Genomic DNA, 20,912 nt, shown 5'->3' on the forward strand with positions numbered 1-20,912 from the left:
TAGTATTCTTAACAACCTCCCAGAAACATATTTAAGACAGATTTTTAAACCATTGCAGAATTGCAAAATACCTTGAGCATGTCGTTACTCTTCTAAAAAGCAAATAGCAGTGGTAATTTATGTAGAGCAGTACAACTTTTCACATTTAATTCTGTGCACTTTGTTTTCTGTAGACTAGAGAAAATGAAATTATGTCATTTCCCACACAAGATGTTGCAAAGAGCAAAAGTGATTAATTATAGCCACCTGGAGGACATCTAGTTTGCAATTATGAGCATTGAAACAATGTCTTTAAAAACAATGCATGGTATATTTTTATAATATAATGCGAACCTGATTATCCAAAGATCTCTGGGGACACCAGAAAACTTTGGGTAACTGAGGGTTTGGATAACTAGGGGAGGTGGCTGATCAGGCTTTGAAGTCTGGTTTCTAGAACCCCCAGCCATGGACAGAACCTGCTCCAATTTTAGGGATTTCCCACTGGCTTCCTTAAGGCCAGCCAGCAATTCAGGAGGAGGTTCTGCTCCCAGTTGCTCAGGCCTGCAGCACAATAAACAGAAGGGAGGCAAGTCACGCCATTGGGTTGATTAGTGAACTCAGTTCAATGTAGAGGCATAGGCTGTTCCTCTCTTCAGACAGAGAGTGTAAGGGCCAAATACACCTTGGTCACAGGAGGCCTCATACACACAGTCAAACTAGCACTTTGAAGGAGCAAGATGCAGAGTAACCACAGAGGGAAACTTGATATTTTCAGCATGCTGAAGAGTGCAGCTGCTGCATGTAAGTCTCTGCAGCAGGTAGGGTGACCAGATGTCCCGATTTTATAGGGACAGTCCCGATTTTTGGGTCTTTTTCTTATATAGGCTCCTATTACCCCTCACCCCCATCCCAATTTTTCACATTTGCTGTCTGGTCACCCTAGCATCAGGCATACATAGTAGGGATTTGGGGCTATGGGACAAACCACCTAGAGAGCTGTGTATGCTACTGTAGCACCAAGTCTGCTGTAATGGCCATGCAGAAACTTCAGGGTGGTTCAGACCTTGTTGCCTGGTTGGAATTCTGTCCTTCAATCACCTCCAAAGTCTTCCTGCACCGAGCAGAATTTATTTGGGTTCTGCCCAGGAACCAGGCTTTGCTCCATCAGATGCACTTTCAGGAATAGGGCCGATGGACCCAATCTCTGGCATGTAGCCTGAAAAATTGATTTGGGCTGCAAAGCATAGCAGTCACAGGTAGCAGGTTCTTTCTCTAGTAGCTACATAAATTATTATTTAATAAATGAAATTGGTGAATCACATGAATAGAGTTTTTATTTAATAACCAAAGTACCCAAATCATTCATGCAACCAAACAAAAAATCAGATGCCTAGAAACAGCCAGTCCCTAGTGTTGTCATACTCAAACTTCTGAAAACATAGGAAACAGATAAAAATAGACATAGTCAGTGGAGTACACCATAATCTGGAAGTGATGGTCCAGTTTACATCAGTTTCTCAGGTGCTCATCAAAGATCAGATACACCCCTTCTTTATACCTCTTTCTTTCCTTGCATCTAAACATGACTGGGACCATATTCGACAATGGTTCAGCCCCTAGCCCTTTGTTATGTTCTTGAAAACATATGTTGTTTGGAATGCGGGCTACCCATAATTAACGTTCTGTGGTTGGCCTCACTGTTAGGTCAACCCCTTGCCCACTACTTTTGATACATCAGTGCAGTCAGCTCCATGGATACATGTACCCCAAAATCCTGCAAAAAAAGCTACTCTATAACTTGTTTTTCACTTCTGTGTGGCTAACTTGCTTGTCACAAGATACAAATCACAAAAAGTCCCCAAAACTGGTGACCCTAGGTGACTTCTTAATGCCAACTCTCTTATAGGCCTTGCTATGTCTCACCTTTTTACAAAGCCTGTAATTTATACTGTGTGTTCATCTACTTGCATTTCAAGCACTCTTATCCTTACTCTTACCTATTAAAAGCATTAAAACACATTCTAGCATTAAAATAAATTGGGTCAAAGCTTGGGCTTGAGTGCCACATGTATTCCAGGCCATTGGTGGGTTTGGGGGGCCAAAACCCATTCTTGCTCTGCATAATGAAAAACTCCATTCATCTCCCTTCAGCAATAAGATTTGAAGGAGACTCCACAGGTGGGAATTCAGCAAGTTCCCGGCCTACTATCCTGGAAAAACCTGCATAGGAGAAAATTTGGCCTCTAAGTTCATGTTAATTACATTGTTATTGTGTTTCTTGTTAACATTCATTTATGTCATAATGTTATGCTGACAACCAAGACATGTTCTCAGAGTAACTGCACCTGGACCACTGCATATGTATATATAAAGCTGTTAATTTAACAGCATCGGTGCATACATGTAAGCAGGATGATTTTAGTTATCCTGAAATTTTTAATTTCTAGATCTTTTTGTTTTAGTTTCTAACTATGCTTTCCATTAGTGTTGTCTTTTGCATTGAACAGAACTTTAAATTTACACTTTTTTGAATACAAAAAAAGATCAGCATCTCAAGGACTATAATACTGCAATGTAGACACATCAAAATAAGTATGCCACCAAACTACCTTTTATGGAAATAAAGCAGATATGAAAAGCTCAGTACACCATCAACTTCAACATTCCTAGAGAGCTCAGAGGTGCTGTATAGTAACTGTAGATAATATGTCGTTAGAATGAACAATTTGCCAGTGCCCACCTCACCAGTGTGAATGGCAGTTGTCCAATAGCAAAGGAGATCGATGTATCTGAATTTATAAACCATATTCAGGTTAAAGGGCACTTATCTTTTATTCTGTCCAAAGGACATGAGTTTTATTTTATAAAGATCATTAGTCATTGAAATATATATTTTAGAGAGTTTCTAGTAGGTAAGATTATTTTGGCAGTCACTGGAGTGTACCAGATGGTTCATTAGCATAGGCAAGACAAGTCAAAGGCTTTCAGAATCATTTAGAAAATGTCAAACAGAAACAAGAACCTTGTCACTTTTTATTAGAATTAACTACATCATACCCTGGACACAGATTTCACCTTGGGTCAGAAAAATTAATACAGAATTATATGAATTGTTTAATATAGTGGGTTAAAGATAGGTCTTCCTCTGGGGACTCATTTGCTGGCAATATATTATGGTCATCTACTTCAGAAATCTTCAGCCTTCCCTTTTGTAAGCTATGAAAAGAGTTGACCTTGCTCAAAATCCATTGGTGTCTAATTGATTTGAGGTATATGCAAAATTTCAACAAGACAGTCTGCTAGAGTTCTTTTGTGATCATTTTCCCAGAAAAATTGGGGAATGGATTTACTGAATATTGAGCAGCATGTAAAATATGCTTTTGTCAAGAGAAAAAAAAACACTCTTTAAGTAAAACACTGCTTTAGTAAACAGGAATTCAAATGCAATTGAAATGTTACTTTCTTTTTCCCCCCATCAGATGTCAAAAACCTTGAGAACTTCCAGCTTGTGGAAGGTGTTCAGGAACAAATTAATGCTGCTCTGCTGGACTATACAATGTGCAACTATCCACAACAGACAGACAAATTTGGGCAACTTCTCCTGCGACTACCAGAAATCCGGGCCATCAGTATGCAGGCCGAAGAATACCTCTACTACAAACACCTGAATGGGGATGTGCCATGTAATAACCTTCTCATTGAAATGCTGCATGCAAAGAGAGCATAAATTATGCCCTATAGAGCTTCTGCTTTCAAGAAAAAAAAAATTCTGAACTGCTCCAAGCAACGCTAATTAAAAACTTGGTTTTAAGACTGCAAAATGGTATAATAATCAAATACTTAATAGTAAATAAGTGATGTATCAGGGTATTTGTATTGCAAACTGTGAATCAAATGCTACACATCCCCAAAGGAATCTGTATAGGACTTTGTACTGGAATGAAACAAGCTTATAAGTGGATCTATCACCAATGTCAACATGAAAAAAAACGGAACAGTTCTTGTATATTTAACTTTTCTGATCGCCACTATGAAGAAATTTAGGAACAAACTGATCTGTGTTATTAAGCTAATATAGTGGAGAAATTGAGTGCACTAAAATCCTTCATTGTACAGCAGGACTTCTAAAACAACTCTAAAGGATGCAAAACTGCACCAACAACAACTTCTATCATCCTTCCAAGGACCGAACACTTACTTTGCCTGTGATAAATGTTGTGGCACCTATTCAATCTGTAATAAAGTAGCCACGTACTATATAGTAGCTCCACCAAATCATAAAAGCCTGGCTTTGAATGTCTGTGTCTCAGGCCTGCAAATAGATAACATGAAGAGTCTGTTAAGTTAGCTTGACATTCTTAATATGTTCTGAAGTTTGTTTTTTGTGTGTTCATGTAATTAAATCAGGCAGTATCCCTCTTCTACTAATATTCCATGGGATGGCTATAAAACATCACAAATCGTTTCTCCAAGGCAAGTTTGCTAATTCAACCATGTTTCAATTACAGTATAAAAAATGTGGCTCTGGCATTGTCTAAGATTTTCATGCCAAATAAGCTTGCTGAAGTTTTTCAGTCTGTTAGCCTTCTGTTTAAAGTTAGTTTCTTTTAAAAATAAATAAAATCTTCTCAGATTTCAAATGGTAACATTGCTAAATAATGCAAGTCAACATCTAAAGTGCATTTAGCTATGCAAAAAAAACCACAACAATCAAAATGTATGAGCTGATCAAGTCAAACTGCTTGCTAAGAAGTGATCTTTAAAATTATCAAGAAAAGACGAAAGTAAGTTTTAAACACATAATTTAAATTAAAAAAAAAGTTAGGTAATTAAAATATTCTACATGGGTAAAGAAGAGTGATACTGCCATGTCTATGTAGACCAAAGTCTGCTGCAGAACAAATATTGGAGAAGGACAAATAATTACATCTCTATCCAAATGAAGATATCAGTATTATAACATGTAGTGCCACAGTTATGAAAATCTTGCCTTATTTCATTATCCTGAAAGGTAACTGGGCAAATGTGGATCAACATATGTTTAAAATAGAGTATTAATACTTTACATTAAAAAGAACCCTAGTGTTTACATTCTTTAGGTCCTGTGGGAAAAAAAATCTGTGATAAGATTGCAAAGAAGTGATTCCCTTAGTGTTGCTTTCTGATTGGTAATTATTTTACCAGTACTGAATTACTGTATGTCGTGAGACACTAAAATCAAAAAGGGAATCTCGTTTAAACTTTAATTTTTTGAGATTATCGGCTGCACAATCACTTGTAGAAACTGTATAAACTCCTAATCCCTTAATTTTTTTCCATGAAGATTGCTGGCTTTTGAATAGTTTATTTATATTGTATATCATAGTTTCCACTGTAGACAATTATGATGCTAATTTATTGGTCCTTGGTTTCATCTTTATATAAGATATAGCCAGAATGAAGAAGCCAAATATATGTGTTTACTGTAGCATGTCTTCAAGTTAGTGGAACATAGTTCAGGGACATACAAGGGTCTTTACAAATTAAAATCATTCACTTGATTAAATGTCTGTAAATCTTCATAATCCTAAATGTAGTTTATTTAAATCTATTGTAAATTATGTGACTTGTAGTTTCTTCTGGTTTATGTGAATTTAACAAGGTGCATCTTAAATTCTTTTCCAAACATTGTACATTGTATACCAAAGACATCAGTTATTTCTGCATTAGTATAAAACAGATTATTTTAATCATCTGTATTAGTCATCTCCAATACTCTGTCCATGTGTAGGGTACAAACCTAGCTAAACCTAGCGTCAGCAGCACCTAGATGTCGGTCTCACATCATAGAATACCACTCATGCTTTTTTACAGATCAAATGTAATATGAAAACATTTCGCCTGATTATCATGTATAATCAATAGGGATGGAAGCATCACTTGAAAAAAAAAAGGACTAAATTTATAGAAAGTAAGATGTGAATGGCATTTGGGGGTGGTAGTGAAGTTGCTGTGGTCACATGTACAACATGGGTATAATATTTCTTTTTTCTTTTTCAAGTGTTCATATTCTGTAAATTCTTGATTTGTTTTTATGGAAACACTACAGTGAACCTCACTGAATATTAAAGCTTAAAAAATTCACAAAAATGTGTTGTTAACTGTATACGCAGCACCATTATCTATATACAGGACAAGAGTACTAATATAAGGATGTAAAAGACAAGCAACAAGTTGCATACAATTTAATAGAAACAGTTTCAGATAAACTATAACATATATCAGCAGTACCTGTAGTTCCAAAAATCCCTCCAGATTGCCCAAAGTTTTCAAACAAAAATCTCCCTAAGTTAATTGTTAACCACTTTGTAACCAGACATTTACTTATGACTGCCTTATTGATTGCAGGACATATTAGTAAAAGCAGACTGAAATACAAAGGTTTTGGCTTTGCCTGGTTTATTATAGTTCTGTATTTGTAAGTGGACAATCTGTAATGTCTGAATATTTGTATTACAGATGTTCTGCAGTTGCCTTGGATTTGAATCCATGCAACTTTTAGAATGTGCAATTAGTTACTTGTTGAAGTTGAAGTTCTCTTACTGTATCAGTGAAATACCTATTGTCATGTCAGTTCTTGCCAGGAGTTATGCATCACTAATGGATTTTTTTCAGTATTTCAATAAATATTGATATGCCCATCCTGATTACTTTAAAATTGTTTTACGATAATCCCATTGCATTGGAAACTAATTCCTAGTCAAATAAAAGTCAGTTACTCAAGCAGGAGTTAAAAAATACTGAAGATGAGGCCAAAAAAAATGTGACGCAGAAAGGAATAGAAATTTGCATGTATGCAACATTACATTCAGAACCTCAGATATCATGATGAACATGGTGTAGATGCATATGCTGAATGCAATACACATGACTTGAAAGAGTGGATATGATAAATCTCCTTTCAAACTAGCATATTTATAGATAAGTGGTTATATATGTATTCTTAAACAGCATTCTTAGTTTTCTAATAGCAGTTTGATATTCAACGTTACCTAAAAAAGATAAAAGAGAATCAATTAACAGCATTCAGGAGGACAGCAGAGCTCAAACTAACCTCTCAGCAATGTAAATACATGACAGGGCCAGGGGAAACTCTAGAGCTTCCAACACAACTGCCACAAGACTCTGCTAAAGAGACAGATGTTGCTGCTACTAAAAAAATGATTTTGCCTGCCATTTCAAGAAGATGAGGAATAGTGGTACACTATGATGTGTCAATAGAATCCTACTACTGAGATCAAACACACCTCGCCACAATTCCTTTTCTAGCTTAAAGTGTTTGTTCTCTTAGGCCCTGATCAGGCTTCCACCGAAGTCAATGTTAAAACTTTAGCAGTGCAAAATTAGGTCTAGAATTAGTTGTGTACAAATATTTTGCTTAAAAAGAAACACAAATTTTAAATTCACTAAAGATATACAAAAATTAAAGATAATGTTGTGTAGCTTAGAGGTTGGAGGAATATGTTTTTATTTTGAAGGAGCATATATTACATGAAAATTTTGGATCGGCCCACACAGAAGATGTCAAATTTAGCAATTTACCATCACCAAAGAAAAAAACTTCCTAATAGCAATATATAGAGAGAGAGTGATGTATTTCATATCCACAGTACACACAAACTAGGAGGGGATTTTAGCATTAACTAAGTTTGACATTGGTTCTGAAGCAAGCTGATGTATGTTTTTATTGCAAACATGCAAAGAGAGAGTTCAATGTAACTCAGGTCAACATAGTTCAACAGTTAGTGATCTTGACAATTTCCTGGCATGCTAAATAACAGTTTTCTTTAACCCTTCACTGGAAGCCTCTAGTTTAGTCTCTAACATAAGCTTATATATGTATATAAATAAATAATATAACAATATTTTCACTCTCACCAAAGCATTTGCTGTGTGCAAGATTACACAATGAGCTACTACCTTACATAGGAAAAGTTATTGTGTAGAAACTATATGCTAATATCTAAGCTGGCAATATTTGTAGGTCCAAGCGTGTTAAAGTAACAATGATCATAGCGTGGTTCAGCCAAGTTACAGCAGCATTATTAAGTATTGAATATACATGGTATTAAGACAGTCTTATAGAGGTACCTTAGTGATGTTGGAATGATTCAGGCCACCTGTGTGTCAAAGCAGCACTCTGCTATTTGTATATATGCTAAATAAAAAATATTTGTAACCCTTCTGCCAGGTGTTGCTGCAGATACCAAGGGCCAGGTCCAAAATTGAGGGGTTACTTTTAACATTACAAAACAGAACTAGCTTAAACCTCCACCCAGAAAGCTGGGAAAATTAAACACCACCCCAGGTGCCTCTAAGAGGCAATACTTCCCCACTCACAAGCATTGAGTCTGTGTATAACAAAAGGAAACTTATTAAGAGCAGGAGGAACTCAGGATTAATTTGGGAAACCACTGCACCACTTATTCAAAAGTATTCAAACCATAATTAAACACTCACCCTGCAGTATCATGGAAAATAGATCTTTGCCTCTGTTTCTCACATTGTGGTGCCAAAGTCTGATGGATAAATGTCCCTTTAACATGCCATGCGTCTTTCCCTCCACCACACCCTGCTCACAATTGGTTGTCTGAGATCAGTGAAGTCCCAGAATTCAAGGATGTGCACGTAGGTTCACCTCCCACCCCTGAATGGGAGGAGGAGGAGGATGGTTTGAGCAATGCCTCTGCTTGTCACTGTGGTCTCTGCCGCTGCTTGCCTTTGTCACTGCCATCTTTGCTGCTGCTCAGTGCCACCTCTGCTTCTAGCTGCCATGCTGTATTCAGCGGTTCCACCACTTAGCCCAGTTCTTAGTGGTTTCCGCTCTTAGTGATGTCACTGGGTAGGTCTTTTCCCCCAGTTCATCAATAGATGGCAGGGGAGAGCTCACTCAGACCCTGGCTTACATATTAGTTTAAGTAGAGCAATTTGCCATTAATATAAAAGAGATGTGCTAACTGACACAGGCTTGGGACAACCAGGTCCTCATCCACTGGTGTAAACTGATGCAACTCTATTAATGTCAATGGAACTATGTCAGTTTACCCCAGCTGAGCACCTGTCCCAGGATTTCTAACAGAGCCAGCTGCAGAGTAACCATCAGCTTCAAGGGGACCTCCAGCTGTTACACTCTGGGTATAATGAAGACGTCACAAAGCAAAAGCAACAGAGTGGTAGGATGCAAGTGTAACCCACACACCTTCTGGGTGTGGTGTTCTGTCCCATCTAGTGGCACTGAGACCACTTAAAGAGAGAGAGTTAAATGAGTCTGCTCTACAGCCCTAGCTAACAGGCAGTTGGCTTTTAGTTCATGCACTAAGTTCCAGAGGCGCCAAGTTCGATCCCACCTGCCGGCTACTGGGGTCTGTCGGCATTATACAAGCTCTTTATCAATCCTGTGGCTCAATCTTGCTGTCACAGGCCAAAGCACCCATTTCATAGTGGCACGTTGAAATTAGTGGGAACTTTGCCCGAGTCAGAACAGCGAAGGGACGGCAGGATTTGTCTCCATAACACCACATAAAACTGAAAGGGAACCACTGGCATCAAATTAATTTTTTACAGGTTCTTTTAGAGTAGAGTTGCAGTGGCAGAAAAGGTTTACCACATTATCCTCTGGTTAGCAGCCATTGTCCATGTGACACCCAAGTGCATATTCATAAACTGAGTGCTAAACTGTCAGCTTCACAATGTGTTTAGAAACGGCTATTTTAAAGATGGAGTACTTTGTCTTCTTTCCAAAATGGATGCCCTCTCCTTTGATAACGGGTCTAATCTGTTAGTTATCAATAATTATATTTAACATGCTGCTAGCATTGAGACATTATGCATCAACATCTCCCTAGTGATATCAGTCAATATACTTTCCTGTGGGAATACTCCACCCCTAGCATGCAGCCTCAGACGCAGGCCAGACTCTGATGAGGTTCTATGAGGGAGAAGTGAATGGAAGAGCCGCATATTAGCAATACCCTCTGGCTTTACCCATGGTCTATACGCTCCCTTGTTTAACATTTGGAAAGTGTTTTGAGAACATAAGCAATAATGCACAGGATTTGTAATATGCATCATCACTTTCTTTTAATTAGTTGTAGGACATTTCCAGACTGACTATTTGTTGTATATATTGCCTTTAATATTTTCAAAAGAAATAAAATGGGAATTTCAGCAGTGCTTTACAGTAGTGGTATAAGTATTTTAAAGATGAAAACATGATAAAGCCCCCCCTGAGTGTTGTTAACCAGTGCTGTTACTGACCAATACATTCTTCTACTCCCAGAGCCCTGCATCACTAGAGTGGGGGAGAATGTTTTTGCGACCACTGGATATAATGGAGTGAGGTCAGTTCTCTGGAGAGTTAACTGGTGTTCTCCCATCTTCCTTCAGTGTAGTCTTCAGAAACATAAGCAACATTGATGGAAGTCATGCAGCATCAACTGAGAAGTAAAGAGATTCAACAGAAGGAAGAACTGGCTGTTCTGATAAAATGTATGTTTAGTTGCCAGAAATACAGTCTTGGGGGATTCCCTTCTCCAGCTGTCAGGTAAGCTGTAATCCACCCCAATATAAAAGTAGTTTGAGTTTTCATTCCATCCAAGGGTCCAGCAGGGCCCAGAATCTTTTTAAATTAACCTACAAATAGGTGGCTATTGCATATTTCTTTAAACTGACCGCCATACAAGCACTTCATATTCTGACTTGTAAAGGATCACAGATAGACCTAAAAACTAGATCTGGAGATTTCCAGTGCAGATTTTAGATATTACAGTACCTAGCACAATATATCGCAATTCCATAAAGTTGAGAGGCTCCCATAATGCAATTCCAAGTGACAAGCTGTTTTTCTTACCATTCATCATTCTCAGAAGCCATATAAGAGTGAAGTGGGTAGGTATCTTGCAGATAAAATTGAAATGGCATTTTCATTATTAAACTCCTGTTTTCAGAAAATTATAATAAATTCCTTCAGGGATAAAGTTTGATATGATGGCATCTCAGCTTGGAAGAAATTTCTTATGCAGAATTTGAAGAAAATTAGTTTCTCTTTGTTGTTATATTTAATTTGGTTTAAATTTGGGTTTGTTTGTTTTATTTCAGTGGTTCATGGTAGGACAGATGTTAATTTCCAATGTGAGCATGCTTTCAGAGTGGGACTTCTCTTTCTTTGAGCTCAGATCCACCAACCCTTTAGACTTTGCTTCTGAAGTACTGCAAAAGTGAGAAGCCGGAGATTTCCACTTGCTCTGTGATTTACATTCCCTCATGATGCCAGTTTCCTGTTTTTCAAGTACTGTGGAAAAGTTTTCCAAATATGATACAAAATTCAACAGAGCATAAGAATACAAGTCAGTCAGTCCAACATAGCCTGATAAACAGTGCAAAAATAACACTGTGATCCTCAAGAGCAAAGGATCTCAGACTTGCTGGTAAAAACTGTAGTGTGTGTTATGGGCCCAAGCTAGTTCAGGACTTTGTAATTTGTCAGTTCTTGATTCCTTTATTATCATACATGTATAACATATACAACCAACTGCACCTGGTGCTATGTCCCTTCGGAACACCACAACCTTGTGGAACTTCATGATTCTGTCTAGGTCTACGTGCAGCAAAGGATGGAAGAAGTTCTTCACTGCACACTACAGACTGATGAAATTAATACTCTGCAGTTCTGTAGCATCTTTTATCTAAGGCTCAAAAGCATTTTTACTAAAGTAGGTAAGTAAATTGAGACAGAGAGAGATAAAAGGGACAACGTTTCAAGTGTCTTCTAATTTAGGGGTTCCTATCTTGAGATAACTATTGTCGTAGTCTAATTTCAGAGGTACTGATCAACTCGACTCCAGTTGGGGTGTTGGGCACTCTTGAATTACTTGAGCTAACAGATGAGCTGGAGGGCTATTTGCATTAGCGTTCCATAATGAGAAATACGCAGTTGTGTCCATGTCTATGTTAGTGTGAGCACAGCCCATAAAATGTAACAGGAAGGGGATGGGGTAAGGGAAGAGCAGAGAAAGAACTTGGAATAAAATGCAATACAATTAGAAGGAAGCACGGATGCAGAATATGACATTTATGTTTCATAAATATTTAAACTTAATTCACTTTTCTAGAAGAAATAAAACTAAATAAAATGCTGGATTATTACTATTGCTTTAAGTCTTGTATAAATTATTGTTTATATAGCAGCTCCCCGAAATACATAAAGTGACATTGTTATTCATTTGCATCTAAGCTTTGTTTTACCCAATCTATACAAACTGAAGGTTAAGAAAACCAGAGCATTGTATAATTGATTAAATATGTTCAATCAATTCATTCACATCATGCTGTGAAAACTGAAGCCTCATTAAATTAGACCGTTTTTTATTTAAAATCATAATCATCTGTGAGACAATCATAGTGTAAAAAAATGCAAACTGTAAAAAGATTGTTTTCTATTTAGAATATAAGCCCCCAAAATATGATCAAAAGACTTTAGAGTGAAGTCATTTTTTCTACAGAACAACGTCTCTGAATAAAAGTTCACTGTAACTGGATACACAGTTCACATTTTGCAAAGCATGGAACTCTCGTTCTACTTCTTTGTAAACAGAACTTCATAAATTCAAGTTCATTAAGGTCTTGACCCAGCAAAACACTGAAGCATATCTTTAACTTTGAGTCCATGAATAGTTCTGTTCATGTCAATGGGACTACTTGTGTTCTTAAAGTTAAGCATGGGTTTAAGAGCTTTGCTGGATTGTGGCCTAAGGGAGAAACTCACCTGGTGTGGAGACCCCATGCATGGCCCCCTTGCATGACTTACCACTAAGACGTGTACTAGATGGGACATCTACCTCAAGTTCTTAATTCTCTTATTACTTACTTTCCTGACACATCACTCATCAATGCAATCGTTTTATTTTGTTTCTATTCCTTTTGGAAAATTTGTTTGCTTGTTTTTAACTTCCAGTTGGGTTCATCATTCATCTCCACCCATCTATTCCACTCTAATTCCAATGATTAATTCACTCAGGCTCTCCTACTCTGACCAAAGTCCTTTTTAACTTGAACGCACTTCTGTTTCTGTCTCCTGTTTGCTGCCTTCTCACCTCCTTCTCTCTCCCCTCAGTCTCTCCCCTAAATCTGTTCTCTATCTAATCTCTACATAATTTCTCTCCTTGTAGCCTCTTTTTTCTGTCTCAAAGAAAGCTTACAAATCAACTGAACAAAATGTGTGAAAGTTATCATGAATATTACCTATGTGACCTGAAAATAGTTTCAAGGATTCAAAATAACATGCCTGCTGTGTTTATAAAGCAGCAAAATGACCAAAATATGTCAAAACAGGAAAAGCAACAGCTGGCCCTGGTCAGATCAGTCTGAAGAATCATCCAGCCAACAGCAAAGACAAGGTCATTGGTCAGCCTGCTGCATCTTGGCTCAAGTGAAACTACTTTACAGAATCAAATACTTATCTGTATTTAGTAAATTTGTTTTCAGAAAAAAATGACATCTGAGAATTTTAGTTCATGAACTGGATCTCAGAATTAACTGTTATTGGTCCTCAGAAGTAACACTGAGACCACTTTATCACTATCATAATTAATTCATTTAGCACCAACAATGTGCTTAGCTTTCTCCAGTGCCCACAAATAAGGACAGTCTTTGCCGCAAAGATTTTACAATACAGGATAGATGGGACATCTAGAGGTGAGGAAATATTAATGTGGATTTTGTTTGCTTTCCTAAACTTTGTTATAACACTTACTGTGTGTCTTGCAGAAAAAAAAAAGTTGCATACCCATACACAAATTACACAGCTGTGTAGGGCACCAGGAAATTTGGGGCACCAAATTTCCTGGTGCCCTGTGCAGCTGCATGCTGCTCCAGGCCCTACTCTGGCTCTTCCCCACCCTTTCCCACCCCTGCTCCACCTCACCCTTTCCCCACCCCAGCCCCACCCCCACTCCCGTGAGGACTCCAGAAGCAGTCAGGCCCACACTCACTGGTACATAGAGTGACCCGGCCCCAGCCTGTTCCACTCCCCTGGCTCCCAGCCATGCCACCATCGAGTGCTGGGGGGGGGGGGGCAGGTTCCCCCCAACCCCCAAGCCTGGGAGCCAGGGGAGCAGAGCAGGCTGGGGCCAGATCACTCCACTTCCCGCAGGAAGTGGCCAGCCTTCCTCCCCGCCAGAGGCCTGGGCCAGCCTCCCCACCCCCCACTCCTCCCCGCAGACAGGGGCGGCTCTACAAATTTGGCCGCCCCAAGCAATCATGCCCGGGAGGCGCCCCCGAGCCGCGGGAGCAGCGGACCTGCCGCTGGCATGACTGCGCGGCTCAGCTGGACCTCCCGCAGCTGCGGACGGTTCGCTGGTCCGGCGGCTCCGGTTGAGCTGCCGCAGTCATGCCTGCGGGAGGTCCAGCCGAGCCGCGGGACCAGCGAACCGTCCGCAGTCATGCCTGCGGCAGGTCCGGTCGTCCCAGGGCTCCGGTGGACCTCCCGCAGGCATGACTGCGGCAGGTCCACCGGCCCAGCCTGCCGCCCCCCTGGGAAAGGGCCGCCCCAGGCGGGTGCTTGCCCCGCTGGGCTCTAGAGCCGCCCCTGCCCGCAGAGGCCTGGGGCAAGGCCCCACACAGCCCCCCCCATGGAGGCCAGGGGCCAGTACCCCCGTGGAAGCCGTGGGGGCTGTGTAGGGCACCAAAATAGCTAGGAACAACCCTGAAATCATACTCACGTGACTGGTTCCTACACAAGTATATCAGACCTTAAAAAGAAAGCAACAGGACACATGCACAAATAGCCCAAATCAGAATTTAACCCTAGGAGCATTCAAAGACCCATCTACACAAATGTTTTCAAGACTATGGTCAAGTGAGGAAGTTGAATATATGAAACCCTACCATCAAGCAGAGTTTTGAAAACTACTACTGAATTCATTTAATTGCATCACATTTTACTTACGTCTTCAATAGACACAGAATGTATGATGGAGCACATTGTTCTTACATAAATTCATAGTATATTTACATATGCAAAATGAAGTTCAATAAAGAGAACTTAGGGGGTTGAAGGCTACATAAAAAGTAATTATGCAAAACAAGAACAAAATTCCAAAGAGGAAATGAAGTCAGATATACAAGGGTGATGGAATTAAGGCCAAGGATACTGTGAAAGCTAGGCTGATCTTCCCAATAGTTGCTTTGTAGTTTAAATCTTTCCAAGTTTCAAAGATATAAGAAGGGTCACCCTAACCAATATAGCTAGTCAAAATATAGTGAAGATTTTTTTTCAATTTAAATTTGACCAGTTTCATAAGCTGTATAAAAAAACAGAAATTCGGGAGTGGAGGAGAATGTATTAACATTTTGAACCATTTCCACCAGCTCTATTAGTCAACAGGCACAAGAAGCCAAAATCTAGGACACTCTTCAAGAAAGAGATGTGGTCTAATGGTCCTTCTCACAGAACTGGGAGCCAGGATGTCTTAAATTCCACTCCCCCCTCTGTCACCAACTCCTTTGTGACCCTCTGATTCACTCCTTCTTTTCTGAAAAGGACCAAAGAAGTAAGCACATCTTCCAACAGGCAACCAAAATAATGACAACATCTCTTTATTTTGTTTGAAAGGTGGATTGTTTTGTTTTATTTCGGGAAGGTAATATGCATAGGTGCGGGAAATAGGATTTGGTTAGCTCTCAGCACCCTCACTATACAAGTTGTTTCAGCACCCCTGGTTATACACATACAAAATGTAATGACACCAAAATTTAAATCAGATACAATACAAAGAATTTGACATTTTTGCCCTTAATAGTATAACCTATTATGAAAAAATATCTTTATCTTCTTTCTTTCCTTATCTTGCAGAACTCTTGCCAACCCAGCATTTTAGGGTTTTTTTCCTTCAATGGGTAGTCTTCAGTATTAGAAATTAGACAGAGTCATCTCCCAGCAACTAATCTCAAGCTTCAAAATTCAGATCTGATCTTCCATATGTCTCTGATTTTTGGGGATCTTGGGTTTTGGATACTACCCATGTCTAATTCCAATGGTAAATACATGTTCTAATGGTAAATACTATTTCACCTTGGAAACTACAGTATGTGCCCCTTCAGACATTGTTTACAAGCAGCCCTTCCACGAAGAATACCAATGATATACTGTTGATTAACATCCTTTCTCTCCTTTATTGAATGAACTGTTAAAAGACCAAGACATGTTGCAGAGATAATATGAACTGAAATACATGGAGCAGTTGTTACACGCCAACCTATCAAACACTATGATAGCTTCATTACTGATCTAAGTCCAACCAAAGCAATTCATTCAACTTTGTGCAAGACAATCTGAAGAAGACTCTGCTGGGGGAGTATTGTGCAATTCACTATCTTACAAAGCCAGAATTAATATGCATAATATATCTTATTTGCTTGCTGGTCAATCCCACAGCTGCAAAAACTTAGGTCCAAGGAAATCAATCCAAGACAGCACTGCATTGAAAGGTACAGATATATACTTTATGGTGCCGTTGAAAAATAAATAAATAAAAAATAAAAAAGCCAGCCAGCCAGAATTTAGAGTTCAAAGTGATAGCCTCTTTGGAAATAAAATTCCACCCATTACTTCAAAAATTTGATCTCATCATGTATTTGTTGGATTATGACTTTGGGGGGTGTCTGATCCTGCATGAGGAAAGGGTATGTTGAATATTAAATGACTAATTGTTTGATTTGTCCTTATTCCTTTCTTCTAACAGGAAGTTCACTCATTATTTTTTAAATTTAATTTTGGATGAACCTGTAATAACAGCAGAACTTTGTGATAAAAAAGTGATGATACTGTGCTTTTAAACATAACAGAAAGCATAATAGAATAGAGGTGCCTCCCACACACAAAGAAATCTTCACTGTTGTATTGCTATGAAGGACTTAGCCTAAAGACAATTTACACTGAAAACTAAGTCTGATTTGCCCCTTGCCTACACCAGTTTTACATGGCTATAACTTAATGAAGTTACTCCTGATTTACACCAGTGTAAGCGAGAAGAGAATCAGACCCTAACCTTTAGTCTAAAAAGACAGTTTCATTTTTTCTTCATTTGTTCTATACATTTTATACCTTATCAAGTTATTGATCAGAACAGGGATTTCTGACTATAAATGATTTTCCTGATTTATTTTGCTGTTATCTGATATTTCTAAGCAAAAGGAAAGAAATGCCTGCTCAGAGTCACAAGTGAACATTTTGCAGCAGTTGATGTGCAGAAAGTTTTATGCTGAGCTCTCAGAGGTGCTTAGCACACCAAATATGTAGTCTACTGGGTCACTGAACTGTAATAAAAGACACCATTAAGTGAAGCATTTGATGGAGGTGCTTGGCTCATTGGGTCGGTGGTTATAGCCATAAGCAACTCCTTGTGAAGCTAATGGATAAAAAAATTAGCTATTTTGATTTCAAAGACCAGCCTCTCTTTTTAGAGTGGGGTACTTGGCAGTTCATAGCAATGCATATAAGTAGTTCTGACACTTAAGTAGAGTACAAACTGCCACTGCAAGAGATTCAGTAATATTTAGGCCAGTAACAAAGAACATTTACAGCCACTGTTGCCATCAATGAATTCGTTAAAATAAAACTTTACTACCACTCTCCCACCTTTCCCGGTAGTCTGAGATTACAGCAACTGCTCTCAGGCTCTAGCTGATTTTCAAGAATCATCCCTCCAAACTTGATTGGAGATTGCTGGAAGTCTGGGCAAAACTATTAGGCACATATTACATTTTCCCAAAAGTGAGATTCTGTGCCCCCATATCAAGTTACTAAAGACCCACACTTCCTGGTTTTCCTATTGTCTTTCTAGCCAGCCAATCCCCATCCATTTCTTCTTAGGATCTCACATGCACCGCATATCTTAAAACCAATAGGACTAACTCTGTTCTAGGTAGTATATTTCCGGTTTGATGTTTATGTGTAGAGCATAAATGTCCCTGGATTGGTGGATCATAATTCTGACATAAGAACCAGGGACATGGCCAACAGCAGATGACTTAGCACAAATTAGCCAACTAATAATCTGTTTCATCACTCTGTTTTTATCAGGCTTCAACCTAACTTTGTTAAGTACTGTATTATTGTAATTACTCATTGTTCAAAATAAGCAGACAAACAGAACAGCTGTGCTTTGGCCCTGGAGGAGCCCACTCCTGTATTTATATACCCTACTGTCCTCAGCTACCCAGCAGAGATTTGCACATGAAGAGGATCTGAGAAACCACCCCACTTTTTCTTCACCCTTCTGAAGCACATTTGGAAAAGTTAACAGGTAACAATTAGGCTACAATGTAATCTAAAGCCTGAGTATTGGAAGAAGAGTCACCGCACAATGCTCAGCTTTTAAGAATGACCAGTAGCTGTTCAGAAACATTAAGAACTCTGAAAACATGGGGAGACGGGGAATGTATGTTGCTTTACAACATGAAAGCAGGCATGTTTCACAATACTGTAACCAAACCCAGCTTGACTGTGGGAGAAGAGACAGAAGAATGAAATGTGTCATTTTACTGGTATAATTTTTCTTCACTTTCATAGTAAGGAGACCAAGCCAGAAAGGCAAGGCTTAGTGGAGATGGTCAGTAGCCAATATAAATTGACAGTTTGAGTCCTCAGCCCTCGCTTGCTCTTCAGTTGCCTATGATGTAACACTGAGCATATGGCTGCATATATTTGTTGACTAATAACCAGAAGTGAAGGGTCAATACTAGCTATATTACTATTAGACAGAGGGGAGTTGGGGATTTCCTCCAATGCTCCCCACTCCCATTCTTCATCCATTCTATTGTAGTTTAAATAAATTAACAAAATAATTATATTGCATTATTTTAACAAATAAAATATGCAGAATTTTAAAATATTGTGTGCAGAATTTTTAATTTTTGGCACAGAATTCCCCCAGGAGTAATAAATGTGAGAATGTTAAATAATGTGGCTGTTTAATTAAAGGAATGGAGTGTAAGAGATGGCAGTGGCATTAAATCCTCACATTTCCACTTGTATCAAGCAGCATTGCAAAGTTACCTAGACTCATTGCAATTTTTCAGTTTTTGTTGCTCTCATTTCTATGTGTGCTCTTTCTTCATAATTTTTAATTATTAAAAAGTTGGATAACAATTAAGAATGATAAGATGGACTTTTCTTGAAATGCATTTCCCTGTAGCACTAAGTAAGATGTCATGTTACTAAACTACCATTAAAATAATTTCCATTAATGGCTGGTTATGAATGGTTTCCCACTCCACATTTACTACTGCAATAAATAGGGCTGTATTATAAAGGAAGTACAAGCCATTGTTTCATAAACAATTCATTTGCTATTTATGATATGTAAATTCCATCAATAATGCAAATTACGACATAATCTAAGGAGGAAAAAAGCCACCTAGTATATTTAAAGCAGTATGTTTTTTTACTAGTGATCTCGTCCCAGCCAGTCACCAAATCTGGATAGCTTTTAAATCCCTTTTTAACACTAACATCCTGGAAGAAATTGTATCGGCTGATGGAAAGAAATTTTTATTATGTCTAGCATATACCCAAGGAGACACCAAGTTCCCATGTAATGCAGACTACAGTCTCAGTCCCAGCAGCAGTCACTTGATATCAGTAGGCAAGCTCTGAAATGAAAATGACATACTTACAGCAGCAGCACCTCTTAAGCAGGCATGTAGTGATCAAAGAGAATAGTGAAGTAGCATCTGTTAGGTCGGAGAACTGCTTCTTGTCACAAAATGTGCCAAACTGTCAAGCTGTCTGTGACCTATTACAGCTACCATTTGTAACATAGTCACCCAACTTGAGCTGCTGTCAAAACAAACAAGTATCTCAAGAACCACCATACAAGAACACACTATTGGCAGAGAGGTGTATTTATAAAAAAAATAAAATAGAAATCTATATCAATAAAGGTGTAGCACTTAGAAAAGAAGACCTAGAAACCCAAACAGCAAAAACAGCTTATACGTTTTTCTGCCTCAGTACAGTTTCCTGTGTATTGCAAAAATCAGCAGTGGTTTACTATTGTCTTCCAACCTAAGCACAAATAAGGCTTTGCCATCTTTCCTGCTACCAAGAAACTTAGCTGTGTTTTCCATTTCTAGATGCGCTAGTCAGAAAATATGAGCCTCATGAATCTGTAACAGACTTAGGTCCCGATCCTGCAAATGGGATCAATGGGATCCTGACTTAAATGGGACTACCCTAGAATTTAAAGTTAGTAAACATAAGTTTTTGCAGGATATGGGCAATAGTGAGCTAGATTTTTAACAAAATCAAGGCAAATCATTTAGCCTCACAGTTAACATATGTGCATCCACTTATGCTCAGAAAAATTTAGTTAAACTGTAAAATGAGTTTGAAGGTTATATGCCCAGTTATGATTTCTGTATGTTTACTGTTTCCTGTGACCCTCAGCAACGATTAGTGCACCATTTTAGCAGTGTGCTCTCTGGGCTATTAGTCACGTGCAGCTTAATAGAAAATTATTAAATGCTCCTTCCACCACACTGGGTCTGCTGTTGGGAAATATCAGTAAAATAGCACAACAGTAGCAGCCACAGCAACAGAGTTGGAGAAACAGTGGCAAGTATTTCTGGAAACAATTTAGAAATTTCATTTTTACTGTAGTCATACCTCAACTAGTCAAACCTCAGCTACACGAAATTATCTGTTATCCAGAACAGGACTATGACCACAGGTGTTACTTATAATGAAAAGTCCTTTACTGCCCTTGGAATTCTCCTCTAGTTCTTCATCCCCCATTGGCATTTTTCTCCCCACAGGTCTGTCTTTTCAGCCTTTCAGATCTCTGTTCTCTACCCTCAGCCTGACATCACTCCGGCTGGATGAAGATCCCACT

General features: G+C 38.7%; 1 protein-coding gene and 1 long non-coding RNA gene across 12 annotated transcripts in view; one reads left to right on the forward strand and one right to left on the reverse strand.

Annotated features, from left to right (window-relative positions):
* NR5A2 (nuclear receptor subfamily 5 group A member 2) overlaps positions 1-6,655 on the forward strand; it is a 118,305-nt gene extending 111,650 nt beyond the window's left edge. For all 5 annotated transcript variants that reach the window (XM_039485981.1, XM_039485983.1, XM_039485982.1 and 2 more), the window contains one exon: positions 3,462-6,655. In XM_039485981.1, coding sequence (XP_039341915.1) covers positions 3,462-3,709 — 248 coding nt within the window. In that variant the 3' untranslated portion in view covers positions 3,710-6,655. The remainder of the gene's footprint in view (positions 1-3,461) is intronic.
* Positions 1-20,912, reverse strand: part of LOC120370783 — a 111,457-nt gene that overhangs the window by 78,280 nt on the left and 12,265 nt on the right. Inside the window, exon 1 of one of the 7 annotated variants that reach the window (XR_005583932.1) lies at positions 4,181-4,283. The exons of the other annotated variants lie outside the window; for them this stretch is intronic. This is a non-coding gene — a long non-coding RNA (uncharacterized LOC120370783). Of the gene's footprint in view, positions 1-4,180; positions 4,284-20,912 lie in introns of those variants that run through there. 7 annotated transcript variants of the gene reach the window in all.

Source organism: Mauremys reevesii, linkage group 8 (assembly GCF_016161935.1).
Source record: "Mauremys reevesii isolate NIE-2019 linkage group 8, ASM1616193v1, whole genome shotgun sequence".
Taxonomy (NCBI): Eukaryota; Metazoa; Chordata; order Testudines; family Geoemydidae; genus Mauremys; species Mauremys reevesii.